The 20,309-nt window shown below is 35.6% G+C and overlaps 2 protein-coding genes across 3 annotated transcripts in view; both read right to left on the bottom strand.

The window, feature by feature from the left end:
- wasf3a (WASP family member 3a) overlaps nucleotides 1-1,694 on the bottom strand; it is a 15,925-nt gene extending 14,231 nt beyond the window's left edge. The window contains exon 1 of the mRNA XM_079872724.1: nucleotides 1,616-1,694. The gene's annotated coding sequence lies outside the window, so the exon portion shown is untranslated. The remainder of the gene's footprint in view (nucleotides 1-1,615) is intronic.
- Nucleotides 1,695-7,179: 5,485 nt separating this feature from the next.
- rnf167 (ring finger protein 167) lies at nucleotides 7,180-19,783 on the bottom strand. Of its 2 annotated transcripts, none has more exons than XM_079873056.1 (10): nucleotides 19,506-19,783; nucleotides 16,198-16,326; nucleotides 15,916-15,996; nucleotides 15,662-15,808; nucleotides 15,387-15,474; nucleotides 14,693-14,783; nucleotides 13,231-13,336; nucleotides 12,672-12,765; nucleotides 11,613-11,693; nucleotides 7,180-10,127 (listed from the first exon to the last, which is right to left on the bottom strand). In XM_079873056.1, the coding sequence occupies exons 2-10, from the start codon at nucleotides 16,285-16,287 to the stop codon at nucleotides 9,688-9,690; spliced, it is 1,218 nt and encodes a 405-aa protein (XP_079729182.1). In that variant the 5' UTR covers nucleotides 16,288-16,326; nucleotides 19,506-19,783; the 3' UTR covers nucleotides 7,180-9,687. The 2 variants fall into 2 exon arrangements, with proteins under 2 accessions (XP_079729182.1, XP_079729181.1); XM_079873055.1 differs by having other exon boundaries at nucleotides 16,192-16,326; nucleotides 19,506-19,644.
- Between the last annotated feature and the right edge of the window lie 526 nt (nucleotides 19,784-20,309).

Genomic DNA, 20,309 nt, shown 5'->3' with positions numbered 1-20,309 from the left:
CATGATAAACCCCGTAGTAGATCTATACAGGTGGAGCTGGGGAGGGTGGAGGGTTTCTGAGGCCCCGTTTACACGTACATGGTTATTTTGAAAAACGGAGACATTACCCTTCGGTTGTGCCCCTCGTTTACACGCAAACGGAGAATTCGCCTCTAAAAACGATTCTTTCTAAAAACTCCGGCCAGAGTGGAGATTTTGGAAAACTCTCTTTGCACGTTTGCATGTAAACTGAGAAAAACAGAGTTTTAGGCAGTGGACGTCACAGTATGCGACAGAACTTGCACTATAAGTTCAAAGGTGCGACCTATATTTTCTGGATTCTGATTGGCTAACATGGGCTTGAGCTTCTCGTTACACTGCCACCTAGAGGTTTGGCATGCTCTTGACGGCATATACACGGGTTTGTGTAAACGAACACTTTTCTGAAAACGGAGAGGGTGAAATGTCCGTGTAAACGTAGCCTGAAGCAAGCAACAATGCCAAGTATCTGAATGTTGAGCAGCGAGCCTCAGCAACCAATCAGCTGCACTATAGATAACATGTGATCGCTTGCTAATTGAGTTGAGGATCAGCCTGTGCCATCGCCATTTCATGACAGAACTTTGTATTTCTGTTAAAGTAATTGCAAGCTACAGTTAAAATGACCTTATGCCATTTGAAATGCAGATGTAGGTGTAGAAATGTGACAAACAAGTAAAATAATTAGGGCTGTCAAATGATTAATCGCGATTAATCGCATCCAAAATAAAAGTTTGTGTTTACATAATATATGTGTGTGTATGGAGTATAATTATTTTCTATATATAAATACACACACATGCATATATATTTAAGAAAAATGTGTTATTTATATATAAAATATTTATATATAATATAAATTATATATAATATAAATATATATACACAGTATATACATGCAAATATTTCTTAAATATATACATGCATGTGTGTGTATTTATATATAGAAAATAATTATACACTGTACACACACATATATTGTGTAAAAACAAACTTTTATTTTGGATGCGATTAATCGCGATTAATCATTTGACAGCCCTAAAAATAATAAATCAGCAATATACTATTGATGGGGTTTAATTATATGCCATCACCAGAGGCAAACAGAGAATGTAGCTATACAAGTAGTACAAGAAATTACTTGTGTTTCGTTTCTTTTTTAAAGTTGTATTTATTTATTTATTTATTTTAATGTGCCATGGTAGTAGCATGGTATTTTTGAAGTACTGTACCATGTAAAAATCAACATCATATATGACAATAATTCCATGGCATCACTAACATCCCTGTACCATCACCAGTACGTTTTGCGAACGGAATTGGAGTTGACAAAGCGCTCTCAACTCCGAAACGCTGATAGATATTAAAGTTGAGGACTGACTTAATTACTGTATCGTCCAGCATTAATGACGCGCCGCTCCACTGAATAACACATGAGTCGCGTCGACGCTGACACTACGAGAGTTTATTATAGCGGACCATTAATCTCCCAACCCATGCCCTAAATAAACTATGTAAACATGTAAGAGTAGTTATATGATAATAACGAAGCACTTCACAAAGTTTTGAGTATGTATTTCAAAACATGTTCGCTTACCAAAAGTGTCTTGAATGCAGACGCAGGTCAGATGAAACGGAGGTCTGGTCACTCTTCCATCACGGCATCGCATTAGGGCGGGATTATCATGTTGATTGACAGTTCTCTGCACCAATCGCATTTCACGATCGGGAAGCTTCTTTTGAGATTACAACTGAGAGGACCAATCAAGCAGTCGCGTGTGGATAAAGAGATGCGCCGGGCTGTAACGGGACAGTTTCAGGATAGGAATTAAGGTGAGCTATAAAAACGTAAGCGTAATTCTTTCTTTTGATTTAGTTCAAAACTGTATTTTTTTTTTTTTTGTGCGTGTGTGAATTATATCCTCCACACTCGCAGATGCCATTGAAGAACCAAAAGTCTAGAGAAAAACTGTTTAAGAAAAAAATAATAAACAATAAATAAAATAAATAAATAAATAATGATAATAATTAGATTAAAATAAATTATTAAAGCAATAAATTAGATCTAAATAAAGAAATAAGTAATGTGATTAAAATAAATTAAATGATAAATAAAAAATGTGATTAGTTATTAATCTATAAAATTGATTAAATTAGATTAAAAAATATTAATATAAATAAGTAAAAATTTGTTTAATATTAGATTCATATTAAATAAATATATAACAAATAATACACAGAACAAAATATATAATAATGTAACTGAAACTAATTTAAGTTTTATAACATACATTTTTAATGTGTATAAATTGGGTGTTTATAAAAGTTTATAAATATTAGGATGGGGGGCCCTCACACAGGGATGATTGGGGGTCCGTGGCATCTAAAAGGCCGCAAACCCCTGCCCTAAAGAACCTTTCAGTAGTGATGTAGTACTCAGGTCTCGAGACTGATTTCTGCTTTCTCGGACTCGTCTCGGACTTGTTCCTTCAAAGACTCGGTCTCGACCCTTCAAAGACTCGGTCTTGACTCGGACTCGGCATAGGCGGTCTCGTCCCCATCACTAAATTCTAGTGTATTGTCAAAATGTTTAAAATTGGGAAATATTGGAAAATGTTATAAAGTAGCTAAGCCTACTAATTTAGACATACCAATACCAATTTTAATTTGCTCTGCATGTCCTAACTATGATTAAACTATGTCCCCTTAAAAAAGTCAGGGTGTCATGTTGATGACAGAGCAGCACTGCTGAAGCAGTTTAGAAAAATAGACAGAAGATGATGCATGTGGTAGGGATTTTCTTTAATGATAGTAAAAGCATAGTCCATATTAAGACGTTAAGACTGCTCCTCTAAACAATTCCCAATCTAGCTTAGTATGTAGGCCTAACTGTTGATTATTAACTGGGGTGATATTAAATCATGAATATGAAAACTGACATGTTTTTATGGTCTTGGTCTCGACTCCTAAAGACTCGGTCTCGACTCGGACTTGCTTCCTCAAAGACTCGGTCTTGACTCGGACTCGACTGTATTTGAAAACCAACGGACTCGGTCTTCAAAGACTCGGTCTTGACTCGGACTCGGCATAGGCGGTCTCGTCCCCATCACTACCTTTCAGTGAACACTTCTTAAAATAACCATTTTTTTCTTAGAGAGAAGAGCATGTTTCCACTATAAAGAACCTTTTGTGCATTGAAAAGGTTCCATAGATGTTAAAGGTTCTTTATAGAACCATTAAGTTCACCCAAATATTACATTTCTGTCTTACTCACCCTTACAAAGCTGTAAGACTTTCGTTCATCTTCGGAACACAAATTAAGATCTTTTTGATGAAATCTGAGATATTTCTGTCCCTCCATTGACAGCTACGCAACTACCACTTTCAAGGCCCAGAAAGGTAAAGACATCATTAAAGTAATCCATGTGACTCCGGTGGTTTAAAACCTCAATTTTAATAAAGCGATGCGAGTGCTTTGTTTGCGCAAAAAACCCAAACATAACTTAGCCTACCACTTTATTTACAAAATATGAATCTCCAACATGTGTCCACAAGAGCACCATAAGTTGTTGCATGAACGCGTCAATTATATAAACTTTTGTAAACCCTAATCACAAAGAAAGCATTCAAACTGCATTATTTAACATATGTAACATCTGCAAAATGTCCAATGTGTAAACAATATGATTTAGCCTACACACTAAATTCAGCATAAAGTCCGGCACAACCTGCATATTTTTAAATGCTCGAGACAACCGTGAACATCTGAACCACACAGCGATTGGCTGTCGGCCGCGTTTTTCGCTTGATATTTGCATAAAGTCGCATATATTTGCATAAAAAGTTGGCGCGCTCAACTTTTTCTCTGGTCTGCGTGCGTAGTAGTCAATCCCACAATGCACCGCGCGAGCGTGAAGCTCATCTTCCATAGGAATGAACGGTAAACGCTCTTTTCGTGCCAGTGGACACGACCGTTACGGGTTTGGAACGACACAACGGAGAGTAATTAATGACAAAAACTTTCCATTTTTGGGTGAATTATCCGTTTAAATGCCAATAAAGAACCTTTATTTTTAAGAGTGCAAACTCAAATCCCAATATCGTCACATTTTTGTAATAGCTCTTGAGTAAACAAGTTACCAGACTGTGCTGCAGGTTGTCTCATTAGTTTTGAGTGCTGTGATTGTATGCAGGATTAATCATAATGTCTTTAGGCCAAAACAGGCTAATTATCTTTCACATTCACATTCACATTTCACAATAGGCTAACCGTTCTCTTTTTAGTGTTGGACATCTTCCCACAAAAGGTCATTGTGGGTTGCATAAATGTATGTACTAGGGAATTGGCTAACTCTGTAAATGTTTAAATAGCTTATTTGTAGCCATGGCTTTAATGTATGTGTTTTTAAGACTAAAATAATCCTACCCTGAAAAATATTGCATGGGCAAACAACTATTCAGCTCTTGACTTGACATTATTAGTGTAATTGTCTTAGAGCTGCTCTATAATCACTATGATTGCTGTTGTCATTTATTTTGCCCATTGTATTATTTATGTAGGTCCTTTGATTCGCTCATTATTGTTTTACATGCTGATCCATCATCTGCTATCTGCATATTAGCCTGCGGTAAACACACAGAAGTCCAGATCAATACGTCAATGTCATTCAAATGTAGGGCAAAACTAAATGTTAACATGTTAACAACAGGCTGTTGACCTTTCATAAGGAAATATCTGTTAATATTCATATACAAATATATACTATATAAATAATGCTGCCACAAGCATCAATATTTATGATGAAACCAGACCAGTGTATTGACGTTAATAAAAGGTGCTCTTCCTTTTTAACAATGTTCTGCTAATTTGCACCCAATTCTAATTTTAGCCAATTGATACCTGGTGCATATCTGTTTTAAATATGGTGTAAGTAACACAATTACATGTTATATTGTGATTTAAATGTAAAATTGAAATTTTATACAGTGGCCCGAAAAAGTATATGGGGGCTTGAATATGAATATCTTTGCATTAGGTCTTTATAATAACAAAATATCAGTGGCATTTATTTTTTTATATAGCAAGACACTTTTCAAGCAAATTTAAACGCTTTCTGGTTATTACATTTTGTGAAAAAAAGAACTGTGATGAACTGCGGTTACTCTCAAAGGACTTCTGTGTGAACTTGAGAAGTGACTTCATATCCACTAAAAATCACTGACTAAAAGTCATCGCAAAAATGTCAAATAAGCTGTTGGTGTAGCTTGATAAAGGCTTTATTTGGGGCAGCGGGGACAGCTGGAGAAGGACAAGGAACGAGTTGGCTTGACTCCAGGCACAAACCACTTTTAAATGAAGTATTGACCATTAAAACACTGATGGAGCCATATTGACATGGAGTGAAAGTAGTGACCTTTATATGCAGTGTATTCATGAATTATTAGTTTGTAAACAATTGAAAACCTTTTTGTCAGATAAACCTTACTCAGTATAAGTATAAAGTATATAATATGATACATAAGTATACATCAGTGTAAAATTATTACAAATAATATAATACTTTTTTGTAAGGTTTGAATGTGATGCTTTTATATATATATATATATATATATATATATATATATTAGGGCTGTCAAACGATTAATCGCGATTAATCGCATCCAAAATAAAAGTTTGTGTTTACATAATATATGTGTGTGTATGGAGTATAATTATTTTCTATATATAAATACACACACATGCATATATATTTAAGAAAAATGTGTTATTTATATATAAAATATTTATATATAATATAAATATATATACACAGTATATACATGCAAATATTTCTTAAATATATACATGCATGTGTGTGTATTTATATATAGAAAATAATTATACACCGTACACACACATGTAAAAACAAACTTTTATTTTGGATGCGATTAATCACGATTAATCGTTTGACAGCCCTAATATATATGTATATATATATATAGGCCTATGCTCTTTTCTGCAATCCTAAACTGCTCTATGGGTTGACTTTTGCGAACTTTCTTGTATTTCAACAGGCAAAAGGCAAAAAAACAAAACAAAACCAGAAATCATTTACATTAAATAATCTATTTGCTTTTGCCACAGGAAATAATTTAACAGTAAATATCAAAAAAGATGTTGTACAATTTATTTACAATTCTTTTTATCACTCCATAAATCAGAAGGAAAAAAAGTCAACAGCCTTAAAAAATAAGATCCCATGTTTTAGGAATAAAATGTGAATTACCCCTCAGTAAAAACTCTCAGAATACAGAAAAATCTGAAGTGTGTGCTTGTGAAGTGGAGGAGAAAAAACTCATTTTGAGAATCAAATATTTATGTATTGTAACTGAAATCTACAGACAGAATTAGATAAAGTGTAAAAAATTAAAACACTTAAATGTGTATTGAAGAAAATTAGCTCATCATCTTAAAATTGACCAGTGCATGAAAAAAAACCAATGGTTCTATATAGCCTAGTATGAGTGTGTAGTATGAATGCAATCCAGATGTACTACATTCACCATACTGGTATTATCATGTGACCTCCCAGCGTCAGTTGTCACCTCACTTGCCATTCATAAATCCTCTCCCGTGGCATCATGGGATAGTAAAGTGTCCATCATATGCACACTTCAGAATCGCACCTGTAGGTCATCTGGGTACTTTTCCCCTTCTCTTTTATGAGGACTGTGAATTCAGTCATACTTCTTTTGTCACATACTGTTTTCGCATACTATATAGTAGGGAAGCGTGCGATTTCGGATGCAGCCGTGGTTTATTGATGTCGCAATAATTGTGTCATCGGGTTCTGCGCTCCTATTGGTTTCCCGATTTGATGGTTGTTGTAGGTCATATTTGATCACAGTGATCATTAATCGTCAAACTAACGATCAAAGACTTCAGATTATGGCCCAGGATCAGAGGAATCTTTTAGGATTCACAAAATTTAATCATAGACAGCCAAAATCGTACAGTGTGAACATGGCGAATAGTTTGCGTTTTTTCGCTTGATATTTGCATAAAGTCGCATATATTACTCAACTGTTTTAAACTATACAGAATCAAGACTTTTAATGGCATGAAATGGCATTTGTTGAACCTTTCAATGATGTTCATAATATGAGATTTGACTCAGGAAATAGTAAAATTGTTTTTATGGCACAAAATTAAGCAATGTTACAGTCCTAAATAAATCTTCTGTAAAGTCAATTAGAATGCAGCACTACACAGACACGATCCAAAATGATATATGGAGTAGAAATAATAATAAAAGCTACAGCTCCGGCATATTACAGGTGCAAACCTTATGATTCTTCATAGTGTTATTTGCTTTATATTTTAAAAAGGAGACACAAATATATCTGAATGCTTGTGATGTCAAAGAACTGAAACTAACATCACAATGATAAAACTCGGGAAAGAAAAACAGACATGTGACTTGATTAGTGATTTAGAGGAAGAGATGGATGGCGTTACATTTACAAATGAAAGTTTGAAGTAGGCACATGTTTATTTAGTATAGACAACACAGCTTCTTATTCATTTGAGATGAAAGATGTAATCTAAGAGGAAAAGGTAATAAACATTGCCATTATGTCTATACACTGTCAGCCATGATCAAAGTCAATTTAAATCTGAAACAGAAGCTAGCATTTAAATGGTAAATGTCTATATTAAACAGAGAAGAGTCCATTTAACTTGCATCAATAACAATAATAAAACTCTTTCAACTACAATCTTTCTATATGAGAGAGAATAATGCCTTTACATTATGGAGAGAGAGAGAGAGAGAGAGAGAGAGAGAGGGAGAGAGAGAGGGAGAGAGAGAGAGAGGGGGAGAGAGAGAGAGGGGGAGAGAGAGCGAGAGAGAGAGAGAGAGAGAGAGAGAGAGAGAGAGGGAGAGAGAGCCTCAGAAAGTCAGTTTATGTATTGAAAATAACAAAAAAATAACTGATTATAAAGGATGTTGTTGTTGTAATAACACACCAAACAAATTCTAAATCATCACAGTCTAAAAAGTGAATCCTGTGAGAATGGTATGATTTAATCTCTTTGATCAATGCAGGTGTTTACTAAAAATAACATAAAAGGATTTACTTATCAAAGACGCTAATTCAGAAGTCTGCAATCATTTCTGTGCGACCTCTGTAGGTTTAAATAAATTATTAGTATTCATTTACAAACTGGCAACCTGTCCGTATTGCACATAAATGGTGACCAGAATCACCAACTTACAGGAATAGTTTATTTACTCACCCTCAAGTTTGAGGTTTTTTCTTCAGCGAAACGGAGAAATTTAACAGAATGAGGAGGATGCTCTTTTTCATAAGCTGACAAAGCTATCTAAAGACAATAAATCGCAAATAAAAACCATAATAATAATAATGTGCTATATTCTATATCTTGTGAAGCCATGCGACAGACTTGTATGTGGAACACAGCAGAATTTAAAAGCATAGTTCACCCAAAAATGTTAATTCTGTCATTAATATACTCACCCTCGCATCGTTCCAAACCCGAAAGACTTTCGTTCATCTTTGAAACACAAATGAAAGATTTCTGTCCCTCCACTTAAAGTCTGTAACACCAAAACTGACGATTGTAAAAGCAATCCATATGAATATAAAGAGGTTTAATCCAAGATCGTTATATATGATGAACATTTTTTTGAATATGTCATTTAGACATATTTTGTTTTTGTTTCCCATATTTGACGTGCTCTATGTATGTGCATCAATCAACATTTATATCTGAATAAAAGCCTAAATTTAATCTGTTCATCATATGAAGTGATCTCTACAGAAGACTTGGATTAAACCACTCAATTCATATGGATTATGTTCACAATATCTTTTTGCTGCAATGCATGAAAGTTTTGGTTCAATAGAAGGGAGGATGAGAGAATATTAAAAAGATCTTAATTTGTGTTAAGTCTTATGGGTTTGGAACGACATGAGGGCGAGTAATTGATGACAGAGTTTTCATTTTTGGATGAACTAGTCCTTAAATCATCAATGACTGATAATCTGCCCCCGCACCACAGCTGTAACATCTGAAATCTTAGACTTACGCATATTCAGGCTTCAAACATGCCTAGGTTTGACAGGTTTTTGTTTTGTTCGGTCTTGTAGAAGTGTTTTGCATGTTTCCCTAATCAGCTCATTAGTAGAGACTCCAAAACCTGAAATAGGTGCCGATAAAATAAAAAGGGTGCAGTGCAAAAAAACCCCTTGTGTTCCACGGAAGGAAGAAACTCATATGTGTTTGGAATGACATGAAGGTGAGTAAATGATGCGTTTCAATTCATCTAAGGATGGACTATTTTGTTAAGAAACGGTTTCATTAACCTCGAATAGTTTTTACATGACCTTTAACTGTGATTTGGACATTTTAGGAGAACAAATGATTTTGTGAACCACACCAATCTGTATTTTTTTGTCACTGTACAATGTTGCACATATGCCGTTTAGTGTTGGATGCACTAGCTATAACTAAAAGTGGGATGGACCGTGTAATCTCAGTGAGACTGGACTGCGGCGAAATGCATCTCAAAATACGGGGTGTAAAAATCCACCTCTGTGATATACATCAGAGAAACCAGATCCCTATAACAACCAAAGTGACCGAGATAAAGGGGTCGTTTTTAATCAGACTCGAAGAGCGCCGCGTCCAATGAGCTCTGTGGTGTCGTTATCCGAGGGGTGACCCTCCTCATCATCAGTACCTTCATCCGAGTCCTCTACGGGTGTGCAGTACTCGTCGTGCTGCGGTGTGTGTGGCAAGCACTGAGCGGAGGTCGTGACCGTAGCCGCGGCTTCGGCGGACGTCACCGTGGAGGAGTAGTTGGGAGGCGGGCTGGAGGAGGCAGGCGACGCGGGGTTGGATGAGCGGAGGAGAGGGGTGCGTTCAGAATCAGCCTCACTGAGCGCTCCTTCCTCTTCCCCGTCAGCCTCGCGCGGCCCGGCCTCTTCCTCCGAATCTGAAGACTCCGAGTATTCTGGGTTGGGACGGGTCACGCGCTGCTTGCACACTGGGCAGGTTTTCTTGGTCAGGGTGAGCCAGGGGTCCACACACTTGCAGTGGTAAGCTGAATGATGGAAGCAAAAATATTCATGTTATGGTATTCTGAACAGGGACAAAAATGAACTCTAGAAAAAAATATGCATGTCATTTCGCTGTTTTCTGCATATGTGTGGAAAAAAATGAATATCATTTCCTCCCTTGCTGTACCAAATTCAAGCCAGACGCACAGCCACTCGGGGTGGGCAACATGACCAAAATCTTATATCCCGATAAGAGTAATTTTATTTCACGATAATATGTATATGTAAATGTGTGTATATATACATATACATATGCACATACACATACACATACATATACATATACATATACACACATATATATATATATATATATATATGATATATATATATTAGGGCTGTCAAACGATTAATCGCGATTAATCGCATCCAAAATAAAAGTTTGTGTTTACATAATTTATCTCTGTGTACGGACTATAATTATTTTCTATATATAAATACACACACATGCATATATATATTTAAGAAAATGTGTTATTTATATATAAAATATTTATATATAATATAAATTATATATAATATAAATATATATACACAGTATATACATGCAAATATTTCTTAAATATATACATGCATGTGTGTGTATTTATATATAGAAAATAATTATACACCGTACACACACATATATTATGTAAACACAAACTTTTATTTTGGATGCGATTAATTGCGATTAATCGTTTAACAGCCCTAATATAAATATATATATATATATATATACACATTTTTTTAAAGTAAATTTCACATATGGAATTAAGTAAACTCTACTTAACTAAATTAAGTGAAAGTAACAAAGAAAATAAGAAATTTTAACTTGGCTAGTAAAAGGTTAAGCAATATCTATTTAGTTGAAGTTTCCTTTGCAATACATTTCACTCAAACAATATAACATTGAATTAAACCACACGTTTAAAGTATATGCTAAGTAATAAATACAATAGATAATGTGTGAGACACCATGTCTACATATCAGAAGTTACGCGTAATGTGAACGCAGAGACCTCAGTACTTGGTAGACAATGCGCAATGACGGGAACATTTGATGGACCGTTTTTGTGTTTGAATGTGTCATTTTGAGGAGAAAACTAACTCCAAATGTCACAAAATGGCAAGTTACTAATCCTAACAACAAAAGCAATGATAAAACAGTGTAAATACAGCTGGAAAACAGTGAAAAATCAACCTCATTAATTATTCAAGGCCCAGTGCATGATGGGAACACCAGTATCAGAAAAGTTGAGTAATTTTACTTTACTTCTTTACTTTTACACGTTTGAACTGAGTACTAATATAGAATTTACTTAGTTAAATTACATTGTTTTTTTCTGTAGTATTTACTTCACCGCAAAATAATTTTTATCCGTGATACAAACTGAACATACTTTAGATATGCTTATTAGAGAGAAAGGATAAAGACAACACACTAAAACACACACACATTGCTCACACAGATGATGGAGCAGCTCACTTACCATGTGAACACGGCAGCACTCTCAGCTTATCTCCCTCTTCATATTCATCTAGGCAAATCGCGCACACATCATACTCGTCACCTGAGAAAAATATGGCATTATTGAAGTGTTAGATGTTCCAGTAGAACAATCACGCTCGCTATCAGAACCCATCAGTGATCGGTGAGTTTTCTTTGTTCGAGTGTGTGGTGCAAACTCCTACATATGAGATTTTCAGTGCATCTTTAGAGCAGCCAAACATGATTTTATGGGGGAGGAAATAGCTGAACTTTGATAATTCGTGACATTTCTTTAGCTATTTTATGGAATTTTTCTTAGACTCCAACTCATGTTTGGTTTGCAAACCTGACCATATTTTGAACTTGACCGTCAGTAAAAATTGTGCATTACAGTATAAGTGTTTTTGTTGGTAGAGGCAAAACCATTTCATAAAAAGCATCCAACAGATGTGATCCATAGAGCTTATATCGCATTGAACCCATACTAATAAAGGGGTGGTATAATGCCCTTTTCACAAGATGTAAAATAAGTCTCTTATGTCCCCAGAGTGTGTGTGTGAAGTTTTACCTCACAGATATTTTTATATAGCATGTTAAAATTGTCACTTTTTGAGGGTGAGCAAAAACACCTCGTTTTGTGTCTGTCCCTTTAAATGCAAATGAGCTGCTGCTCCCAGTACAGGGGGCGGAGCTTCAACAGCTTGTATGAATGATTAGTTGAAGAATTTCTGTAGCTTATGTGTAGTTATCTTCTAGTCATTGATTAGCATATTCTGTCTTGATAATCTATAAATCGCGTTCAGGGGGTGGGGTTTATGTAAATTCTAGGGTTGGTGATGTCACTAACCCGGAAGGAATGTTGTGTAGTCTCTACCAGCCGTTTGTTGTAGTCCTTAAAAAGTCATTTCTTTAAAAGCAAATATCTCCCTTTGCTTTGAACTTTGAGCGTCGTAACTTTGCAGATGTTGTTTATGCTCAAACAGCAACATTACACACTAACTAAAGTTAGAAAAGTTAAATCATAATCAACCACCCCTTTAACAAACTCTCTTTTGCTCACCTTTAGCAAACTTGTGAGTGGGGATTTTCTTCAGCTGTTCTTTGGATAGTCTGTTTTTCCGAAGTCTCTTCCTATGCTGAACGCACCGCACAATCTGGACCAGTTAGAAGGAAAAACATATATTATCACCCACCAATGAACGTATCATCGGCTCTTTTACAAATCCTACATAGCTGACTACCTAGACAACATTTTTTGCCATCATAAAGGCACTCCGGATGTGAAACTATTCCAAACAGTAGAAAGAAAAACTATGCTCTACACTTTTTTTCATACTTTTGAATACTTATTAAAAACTAAAAGCTGCAATCCCCCTTCACTGTAATTGAAAACATCTAGTCCACTAGCAAATCTCCTTTTGTGTTCAATTAGAATAAATAAATAAATGTGGGTTAGACGAGTTGACAATGTTCATTCTATGTGACTTTCCTAATATAAAAATACAAGTGTAAGAATATACACAGCACATCATATCATCATTAGAATAGTAATTACAGACACCTGTAATTCCATGCATGATTCTTGTACACATTTAGTGGTTTATACAGAAGTCACTGACCAGTATGACGACCATGACAATGATGATCATGCCGACGACTCCAGTGAAGGGGATGAGATAGTAGGACAGAGGAAAGGAGAACTCAGGCTTCAGAATCACAAAGGCCCTGCAGCAAAGTGGGTCAGCAACAAAAGTTACACACACACACTAACATTCATGAACAACCTATGCCCCTGAGGCGGGCAAGCTGAATAAAGTCATTCAAAATGTGTGTGTATACCACTTGGAAGTCTGGACATTATTGTGATGCTCATTATTGTTTTTTTTCTTCTTCTTAATAAGTGGATGACTTGGAGATTATAGTTAAAGGAAAGCAAACTACAAGCCCTTTTCACTGGAACTTCTCTTATACTGTAAACTACCCAAAGACTTTTTTTATTTATTTATTTGTTGACGGTCGCTATATAATTACCACACAGGGCTGAACAGTGCAGGCATTTCACTCGCATTTGCAACTAAAAATAGATGTGTGCGAACTATAAAATGTATTTAGGAGTACATAAAAAGCAGATTCCTGTGGGTCTTTAAAAATGCAGTTTTAAGTATCTTAAATGGTGTAACAAAAGTCTTACTTCTCATTTGAAGAGTTCATTTTGGGGCTGGAAAACAGGAATTGTAAAACAGTTTAATGTGATTATTAATTATTTCAAAAGGCGATGATTACATAAAAAAAAAGTGAGATCTGCACTTTCAAAGTAAAAATGTTGCAGGTTTGTGGTTTTAGAGCAGTTTGCAATCAATGAATACTGTGCATGTAAGCCAAGCGATTGCTTATGATCTACTTTTGATTAATTATGAATTTTGAATTATGTATTCATTATATGCATATATTACAATATTTACTTTATGGTGTTTGTTTTGTAATGTTTCAGATAGTTGTAAGAGCATATTTTCTCTCACTCATATGTTTGAATGATGATGGAAGTTATAAAGACATTTCAAAATAAGAGTCCCTGTGTATTTTGGACTTGTTTATAATAGAAGTCCCACATTATGCAGAAAATATTTTTTTCTGGTTATTATTGGTATTTCGGTGACAGAATAAACTGTATCTGACATTTAATTGAATGTTTAGACAGAATTCCATAATTATTAAATACAGTTGGAAGCAAAAATATGAGTAAGATTAGTGTACTTTTTGTATTCAAATAAATTAAACCATTTTGTAAAGTTCTCCTTGTATCCATATATTAAGGAAAAACAAACGATTTGATATATTTTCATGGTGCCCCTAAAGTTTTTGATGTGCTCCTAAATTTTTCAAATTAGGAGCACAATTGCTCAACGGGGAAAAAAAAGTAAGTGCCTGCACACGTCCATTTTTGTCATTTCATAGCTTTGGTCACTTAATATTACACAAAGTACAGGAATAATAATAATTATAAAGGAGTAGGTGTGTCCAAATGACTGGTTGTATTTACGTATCTGTATTAAGAGTGTGTGTAGCCTGTTTTATTCTCACCCTTTCTCTGGTATGATAAAGCTGCGCAGTATTTGAGAGGCATAGTAGCTTGTAAACACAGAGGGAATCTCGATCTCATTCGCAATGGTGTCTAAAAAGAAACAAAACAGATTGCGAGGATGATAAAGTATGTGTCTCGCAAACAAATGTCTCAAAGCATGTTGAATGTAGGACTGTATTGAAATTTGCAAAATTCGAAAGAAAGCCAAGTAGACTTCAAACACCGGTCATTTATATGTCCGCCACCACTTATATGTTCATTTATTAAAAATGTTTCAGCTACACTTTAGACATTCTACTAACAATAAGTAACTTTGCAATGTCAACTAACTCACATTAGAGTATTAGTAGGTTAGGGTTGCTTGCCAAGTTAGTATATACTAGTCAGTAAAATGTCTGTTGAGGAGCATAAAAATAAAGTGTTAGCAGATATTAAGCAGACAGTCTACTAATACTCTGCTAGTTGACATGTAGTTGCAAAGTTACTTATAGTTTGTAAAATGTCTCAAGTGGACAATCGAAATAAAATGTTACAAAGATGTCTAATCTGATTTTCAGCCATCAAATAAGAGTGTAGTATTCTAGATAACATTTCACCCACACTCAACACAGAAAAGAGTTTACTTCCCATAATTGTTTAATACAAGCAGTACATGTGTGTGTGTGTGTGTGTGTGTGTGTGTGTCAATCTCACCATTGCTGGATCCCATACTGAGAAGTGAATTAGAGAACATGTTGTGAACTATGGCTGCACTGTAACCGGCCTGCTGTGCATGGAGCACCTATAAGACCCAAAAAACATAACATACACAATATTGCTCACTTTTTTGTTGTTGTTCATTATCGACTAATCAAAGTGTGCATGCATGACATTTCTTTGGCCAAATCAGTCTGCGATATAATTAGCACTTATGTACATTTTAAACGATACACTTTTTATTAATTAAAATAGACTTGATGTGCATTAACCTTGATATCAAAGTTACAGTCGTAGCGTCGAATGAGGACAATGTATTTTGTAGTGCTGTTTGTAGTGGGATCTGAGGGTGTGGGAGAAACTGGAGGAGGGTCTATAGGCATGCAAGCGTTCTGAGGACGAGCTTCAACCAGCACACCCTGGGGGGGAGAGAGAGAGAGAGAGAGAGAAAAGTCAGTCACGCTAATGCAGTGTAATTAGTTAGTTACTGGGTAAAACTTCAAGTCCAGAAGCAGGGATTCATTACCATGAGTCCATCTTTTGGCAGGGGAGAGCCAAAGAGAGAAGGCAGATCTTCAAACAGCATGGAGGTCATGTTACTGTAATGCTGCATGGAATAAAATAAGAGTCCATTAGCAAATGCAGTATAAAGACATTATAGAGCAATCAAACAACCCACATTATTCAATTAATACTGATTGTAAAAAGGTGAAGCGTGTAGATTTCATGCAACCAAATACTCCAAATGTACTGTAAAATGTCTATAAAACCAATAAAAGCCTTAATAATTCTGAAAACAGACACTTACAGCATATATATATGCCTGACCAGGAGAGGGTGCCAGAGTGAAGCATAAGACGAGGACCGAGACGCCCAGTCGCATCCCCACACACACCATCCTGAATTAGGCTGGGCCCTGATGAGGGGCGATGAAGACCTGCATATAGATTCAGGAGTTTACAAACTTTAACATCAATGACCAAATTGTTCAGTGAGCAATGTCTAAAGAAATCAGACAAAGAAAAGTATGAAACAGTGCAATCTGTTAAATACATAGGCCTATATCACTTTTTATATAGCTTTACACTTTAAAATAAATGTTGACTTCTAAGAAAGCACATATCAGCTCAATATCAAATAATAAAGCATTTCTTCCCTCAGGATGAAGTCATTACTATCAGCAGTTTTGTAAGTGCCTGATCTGTGCTAATAATAACATGAATGGAACTATGAATGATTTTATCTGTTTGATTTATATTACTGCAACGACCCACTAATGAGCTTTTAAAGTCACTGATGAAACTGAACTTTTCTTCTATTTTGTGATGTGCATCCGAGCGTAACGGATTACTGAACACACACAAAAAAAGATGGAGTTTAGTGGACTAAATTCCAGCATACGCCACCAGAGAGAAGGAGGAGTTGTGACATTTTGGTTATTATAGACATTAGTTTTTTTTTAAATGAAAACATGCACAGATGAATTATTCACAATATGACATATAACACACATTTACAAAATAGATTTTTATTTCATGCCGACTTTAATGTTCTGACAAAAACAGTTTCCTATTTTTAAAGGAGAACTCCAGTCAATTTTAACATTGAGCTCATTTTTTGTACATTTGGAGTGCTGTCAGTACAGAGAACAACGACAAAAATCGGTGTTGCCTACACCGTGTTATCCTCTTTTTAAAATTTGCACCCTGTTGACTTCAATGGGGCAAGTTTTAAACCTGCTTTTAGCCTCTTAACATCCTTGATGTGTCATTACAAGTGCCGAGCCATGTGAGTGATTCCTTCAGAGTGAAGACGAGTGAATCTGACTGCAGTAGATGTGAAAGATATGAATAAAAGTGATGTTAATTCAGCCAGCGCACATACCTGTATTTATTTCCTGTTTTCGGTCAAAGTCCACAGTAGTCGATTGTCGAGTTCACGCGCGTGATCATAGGTACTAAACCAATGCGCGTGAACTCGACAATCGACTACTACGGACTTCGACCGAAAAAACAGGATGTAAATACAGGTATGTGCGCTGGGTGAATTAACACTTTTATTAATATCTTTCACATCTACTGCAGTCAGATTCACCCGTGTTCACTCCGAAGGAATCACTCACATGGCTCGGCACTTGTAATGACACATCAAGGATGTTAAGAGGCTAAAAGCAGGTTTAAAACTTGCCCCATTGAAGTCAACAGGGTGCAAATTTTAAAAAGAGGATAACACGGTGTAAGCAACACCGATTTTTGTCGTTGTTCTCTGTACTGACAGCACTCCAAATGTACAAAAAAATGAGCTCAATGTTAAAATTGACCGGAGTTCTCCTTTAAATAGTTTCCTATTCAAACAGCATGCTAAACTAAAAAAAAAAATGCAATATGTCTAAGTGCGATTATTAAAATGCAAAGGTTGCGGTTTAACTAAATAAATGCGCTGGATGTTTCAGAGTGAAGAGCGGCACTGTTCATTTCCACATGAGCGGCTCATTATACACCAGTGTTTGCAGCGTCTCGACTGGCAGTAAACGCTGCTCACAAACTCCATCTCTGCATCTACTCTGACTTTGGGTCACTTTAAACTGCATTTACGAATGCAACATGTACCAGACATCTTCACATACTTGCAATCAAGGGCTTTAAGGGCTTCCTGCAGTTAAATTTTGAACATTTCGAGAATTACACTCTACTCAGCTGTAAAACACACTGAGCACACTCAGCAATTTCAAGTGTTGAGAAACCTGCTGTTTAAATGAGTCACGGGAAGTGAAACCAACCACGGGAAGAATAAGGACATTCTGGACATACAGAAACTAGCCTATAAACTTAAAGGAGAAGTTCACTTTTAAAAATGAAAATTCTGTCATCATATAATCACCCTCATGTTGTTTCAAACCTGTATGAATTTCTTTCTTCTGCTGAACAGAAAGGAAGATATTTAGAAGAATGTCAGTAACCAGGCAGTTTTTGGGTCCCATTGACTTCCATAGTAGGAAAAAAAATATACTATGGAAGTCAACAGGACCCAAAAACTGTCTGGTTACTGATATTCTTCTAAATATCTTCCTTTCTGTTCAGCAGAAGAAAGAAATTCATACAGGTTTGAAACAACATGAGGGTGATTATATGATGACAGAATTTTCATTTTAAAAGTGAACTTCTCCTTTAAGACTAATCTCTCTAATCTCACATTACAATAACATAGGTTTGTCAATGCCAATGTAAAGATCTACAATTAATGGGGTTAATTCATAAACATGTATTGGTGAAAACCCACAACGAAAGCATTCATTTCAATTCAATAAAAAACAATAAGATAAGACATGTATGCAAGGTGTGCCTGTGAGTCATGTTTAGAAGAGCAGTCTTTCTAGATTTGCAAATGGTATATTTGTGTTGTTTTCTGATTAAGCAAGAAACCAGGCATAGTTTGCTTCACTCAGTCTGTGAATGTTGTCACTCAATACACTCAACAAAAGCGATTAATCGCCTAAGATTCAGGCGTTTGGCGATTATTGTCACCAGCCAATTAATAGTAGTGGAATTTATTTTTCATTGAAGATTTAACATGCAATTTAATCATCAACATTATTCCACTTAAAATAGCGTTAATCTCCTAATGCTTATTGCTTACAATCCCATGGCCTTATTCCTCTGTTGGTGTTGACTGCTGACTTCAAGACGTGACATGTGACTTGCTTTACGCATTTTATTGCCAAGCCCTTGAATATTATGGGGAATAGTAAAACTAAATAGCTGTTTGTCGCATAAGTCAGTCCTCATAGATCAATAAAACTGGTAATGTTTTAGCAGACTTTATAACCAACAATTACAACCCGTGAGTCCTTTAACTGACACGCACAGACATCAAACCGGGACTAAAATAAAATCTCCAAATTCCCAAACTATGATAATGTACGAAATATAATAATTGCGTCATGAATCGATCATCCATCGACTTGGAGGAAGCTAGCGTTACTTCCCGAACCATTGAATAAACTATTTCTGAAAAACCTAACAGTTAATTATATTTGTAAAGTACATAGGAGCGCTACAGTGTCGTTTGTAATGTAACAATGACAAAGTGTCAGTAAGTTTGTAATTGTTTACTCACTGTACAAGCGACTGCCAGCTAGCTGGCTAATCACTCGTATTCCTCAGCGGACAGCTAGTCTTCCACTCGCGTCGTTGCTTTGATTCAACTGTAATCGTTGTGACACGGCGCTTATTCTTCCAAAAGATCCTTCTCGAAGCTCATAGCTCATTGATTTGTATCGGTTTCTCTGGATGCTTGGCTGATTCGACCCTTCGTGGAACTACGATCTCACGTTTGTTTACAATTCTGCAAGGCCAACAGGAAGTGCGAGAACTGCAAGTATCGCGATATCGGTGACTGCGATGAGATTTCAAATGAGGGTACGCGCGGATCCACCTGGGGATTCATGAAGGAAGTGCAGTGTGATCATAGACTGGCAAATTAAATCAAATGTTAAATGTTTAAAAAATAAATAAATTCATAAGAACATTTTTAAATAGGGCAAGGGTTTAAAATTGTAGTAAATATTATAAATAACCAGTAAATTTACACTTCATGGTATATGCACGATTTTTTTGAAGGGTAAATAAAGGGTAAACCATCAGTCAGTAAAGAGACGGAGAATACGATTTGCCTTTAGCACAACTGATTCTGAATCTTTATTTTGAAATGTTTTTATGTCATCACAGTAGGCTTAAATACAATTTAGCATCATATTTGATCCATCTAGTCATGGTCCATGACCCAGAATGATGATTAGCCAGTGTAAATGGACAAAATATGTTAGATACAGATGAGATGAGATACATATATGCTTATTAGAGCTCATTGCAAACAGACTGAATTCAACATCTGTATATAAAAGACACAATGTACAATTAC

The sequence above is a fragment of the Squalius cephalus genome (assembly GCF_949319135.1).
Source record: "Squalius cephalus genome assembly, chromosome: 5".
Taxonomy (NCBI): Eukaryota; Metazoa; Chordata; class Actinopteri; order Cypriniformes; family Leuciscidae; genus Squalius; species Squalius cephalus.
The sequence above is the reverse complement of the archived record's forward strand: the minus strand, read 5'-3'. Positions and strand labels throughout refer to the sequence as shown.

What these genes read in the sequence shown, in the direction of transcription:
- rnf167 (XM_079873055.1), bottom strand. Translation starts at nt 16,287, where the DNA reads ATGGTGTGTGTGGGGATGCGACTGGGCGTCTCGGTCCTCGTCTTATGC. An exon ending in CAGTATGGGATCCAGCAATG is followed by an intron (nt 14,784 to 15,386) that starts GTGAGATTGACA and finishes GTTTCTTTTTAG; the next exon opens with ACACCATTGCGAATGAGATC. An exon ending in TTTATCATACCAGAGAAAGG is followed by an intron (nt 13,337 to 14,692) that starts GTGAGAATAAAA and finishes ACTTTGCTGCAG; the next exon opens with GGCCTTTGTGATTCTGAAGC.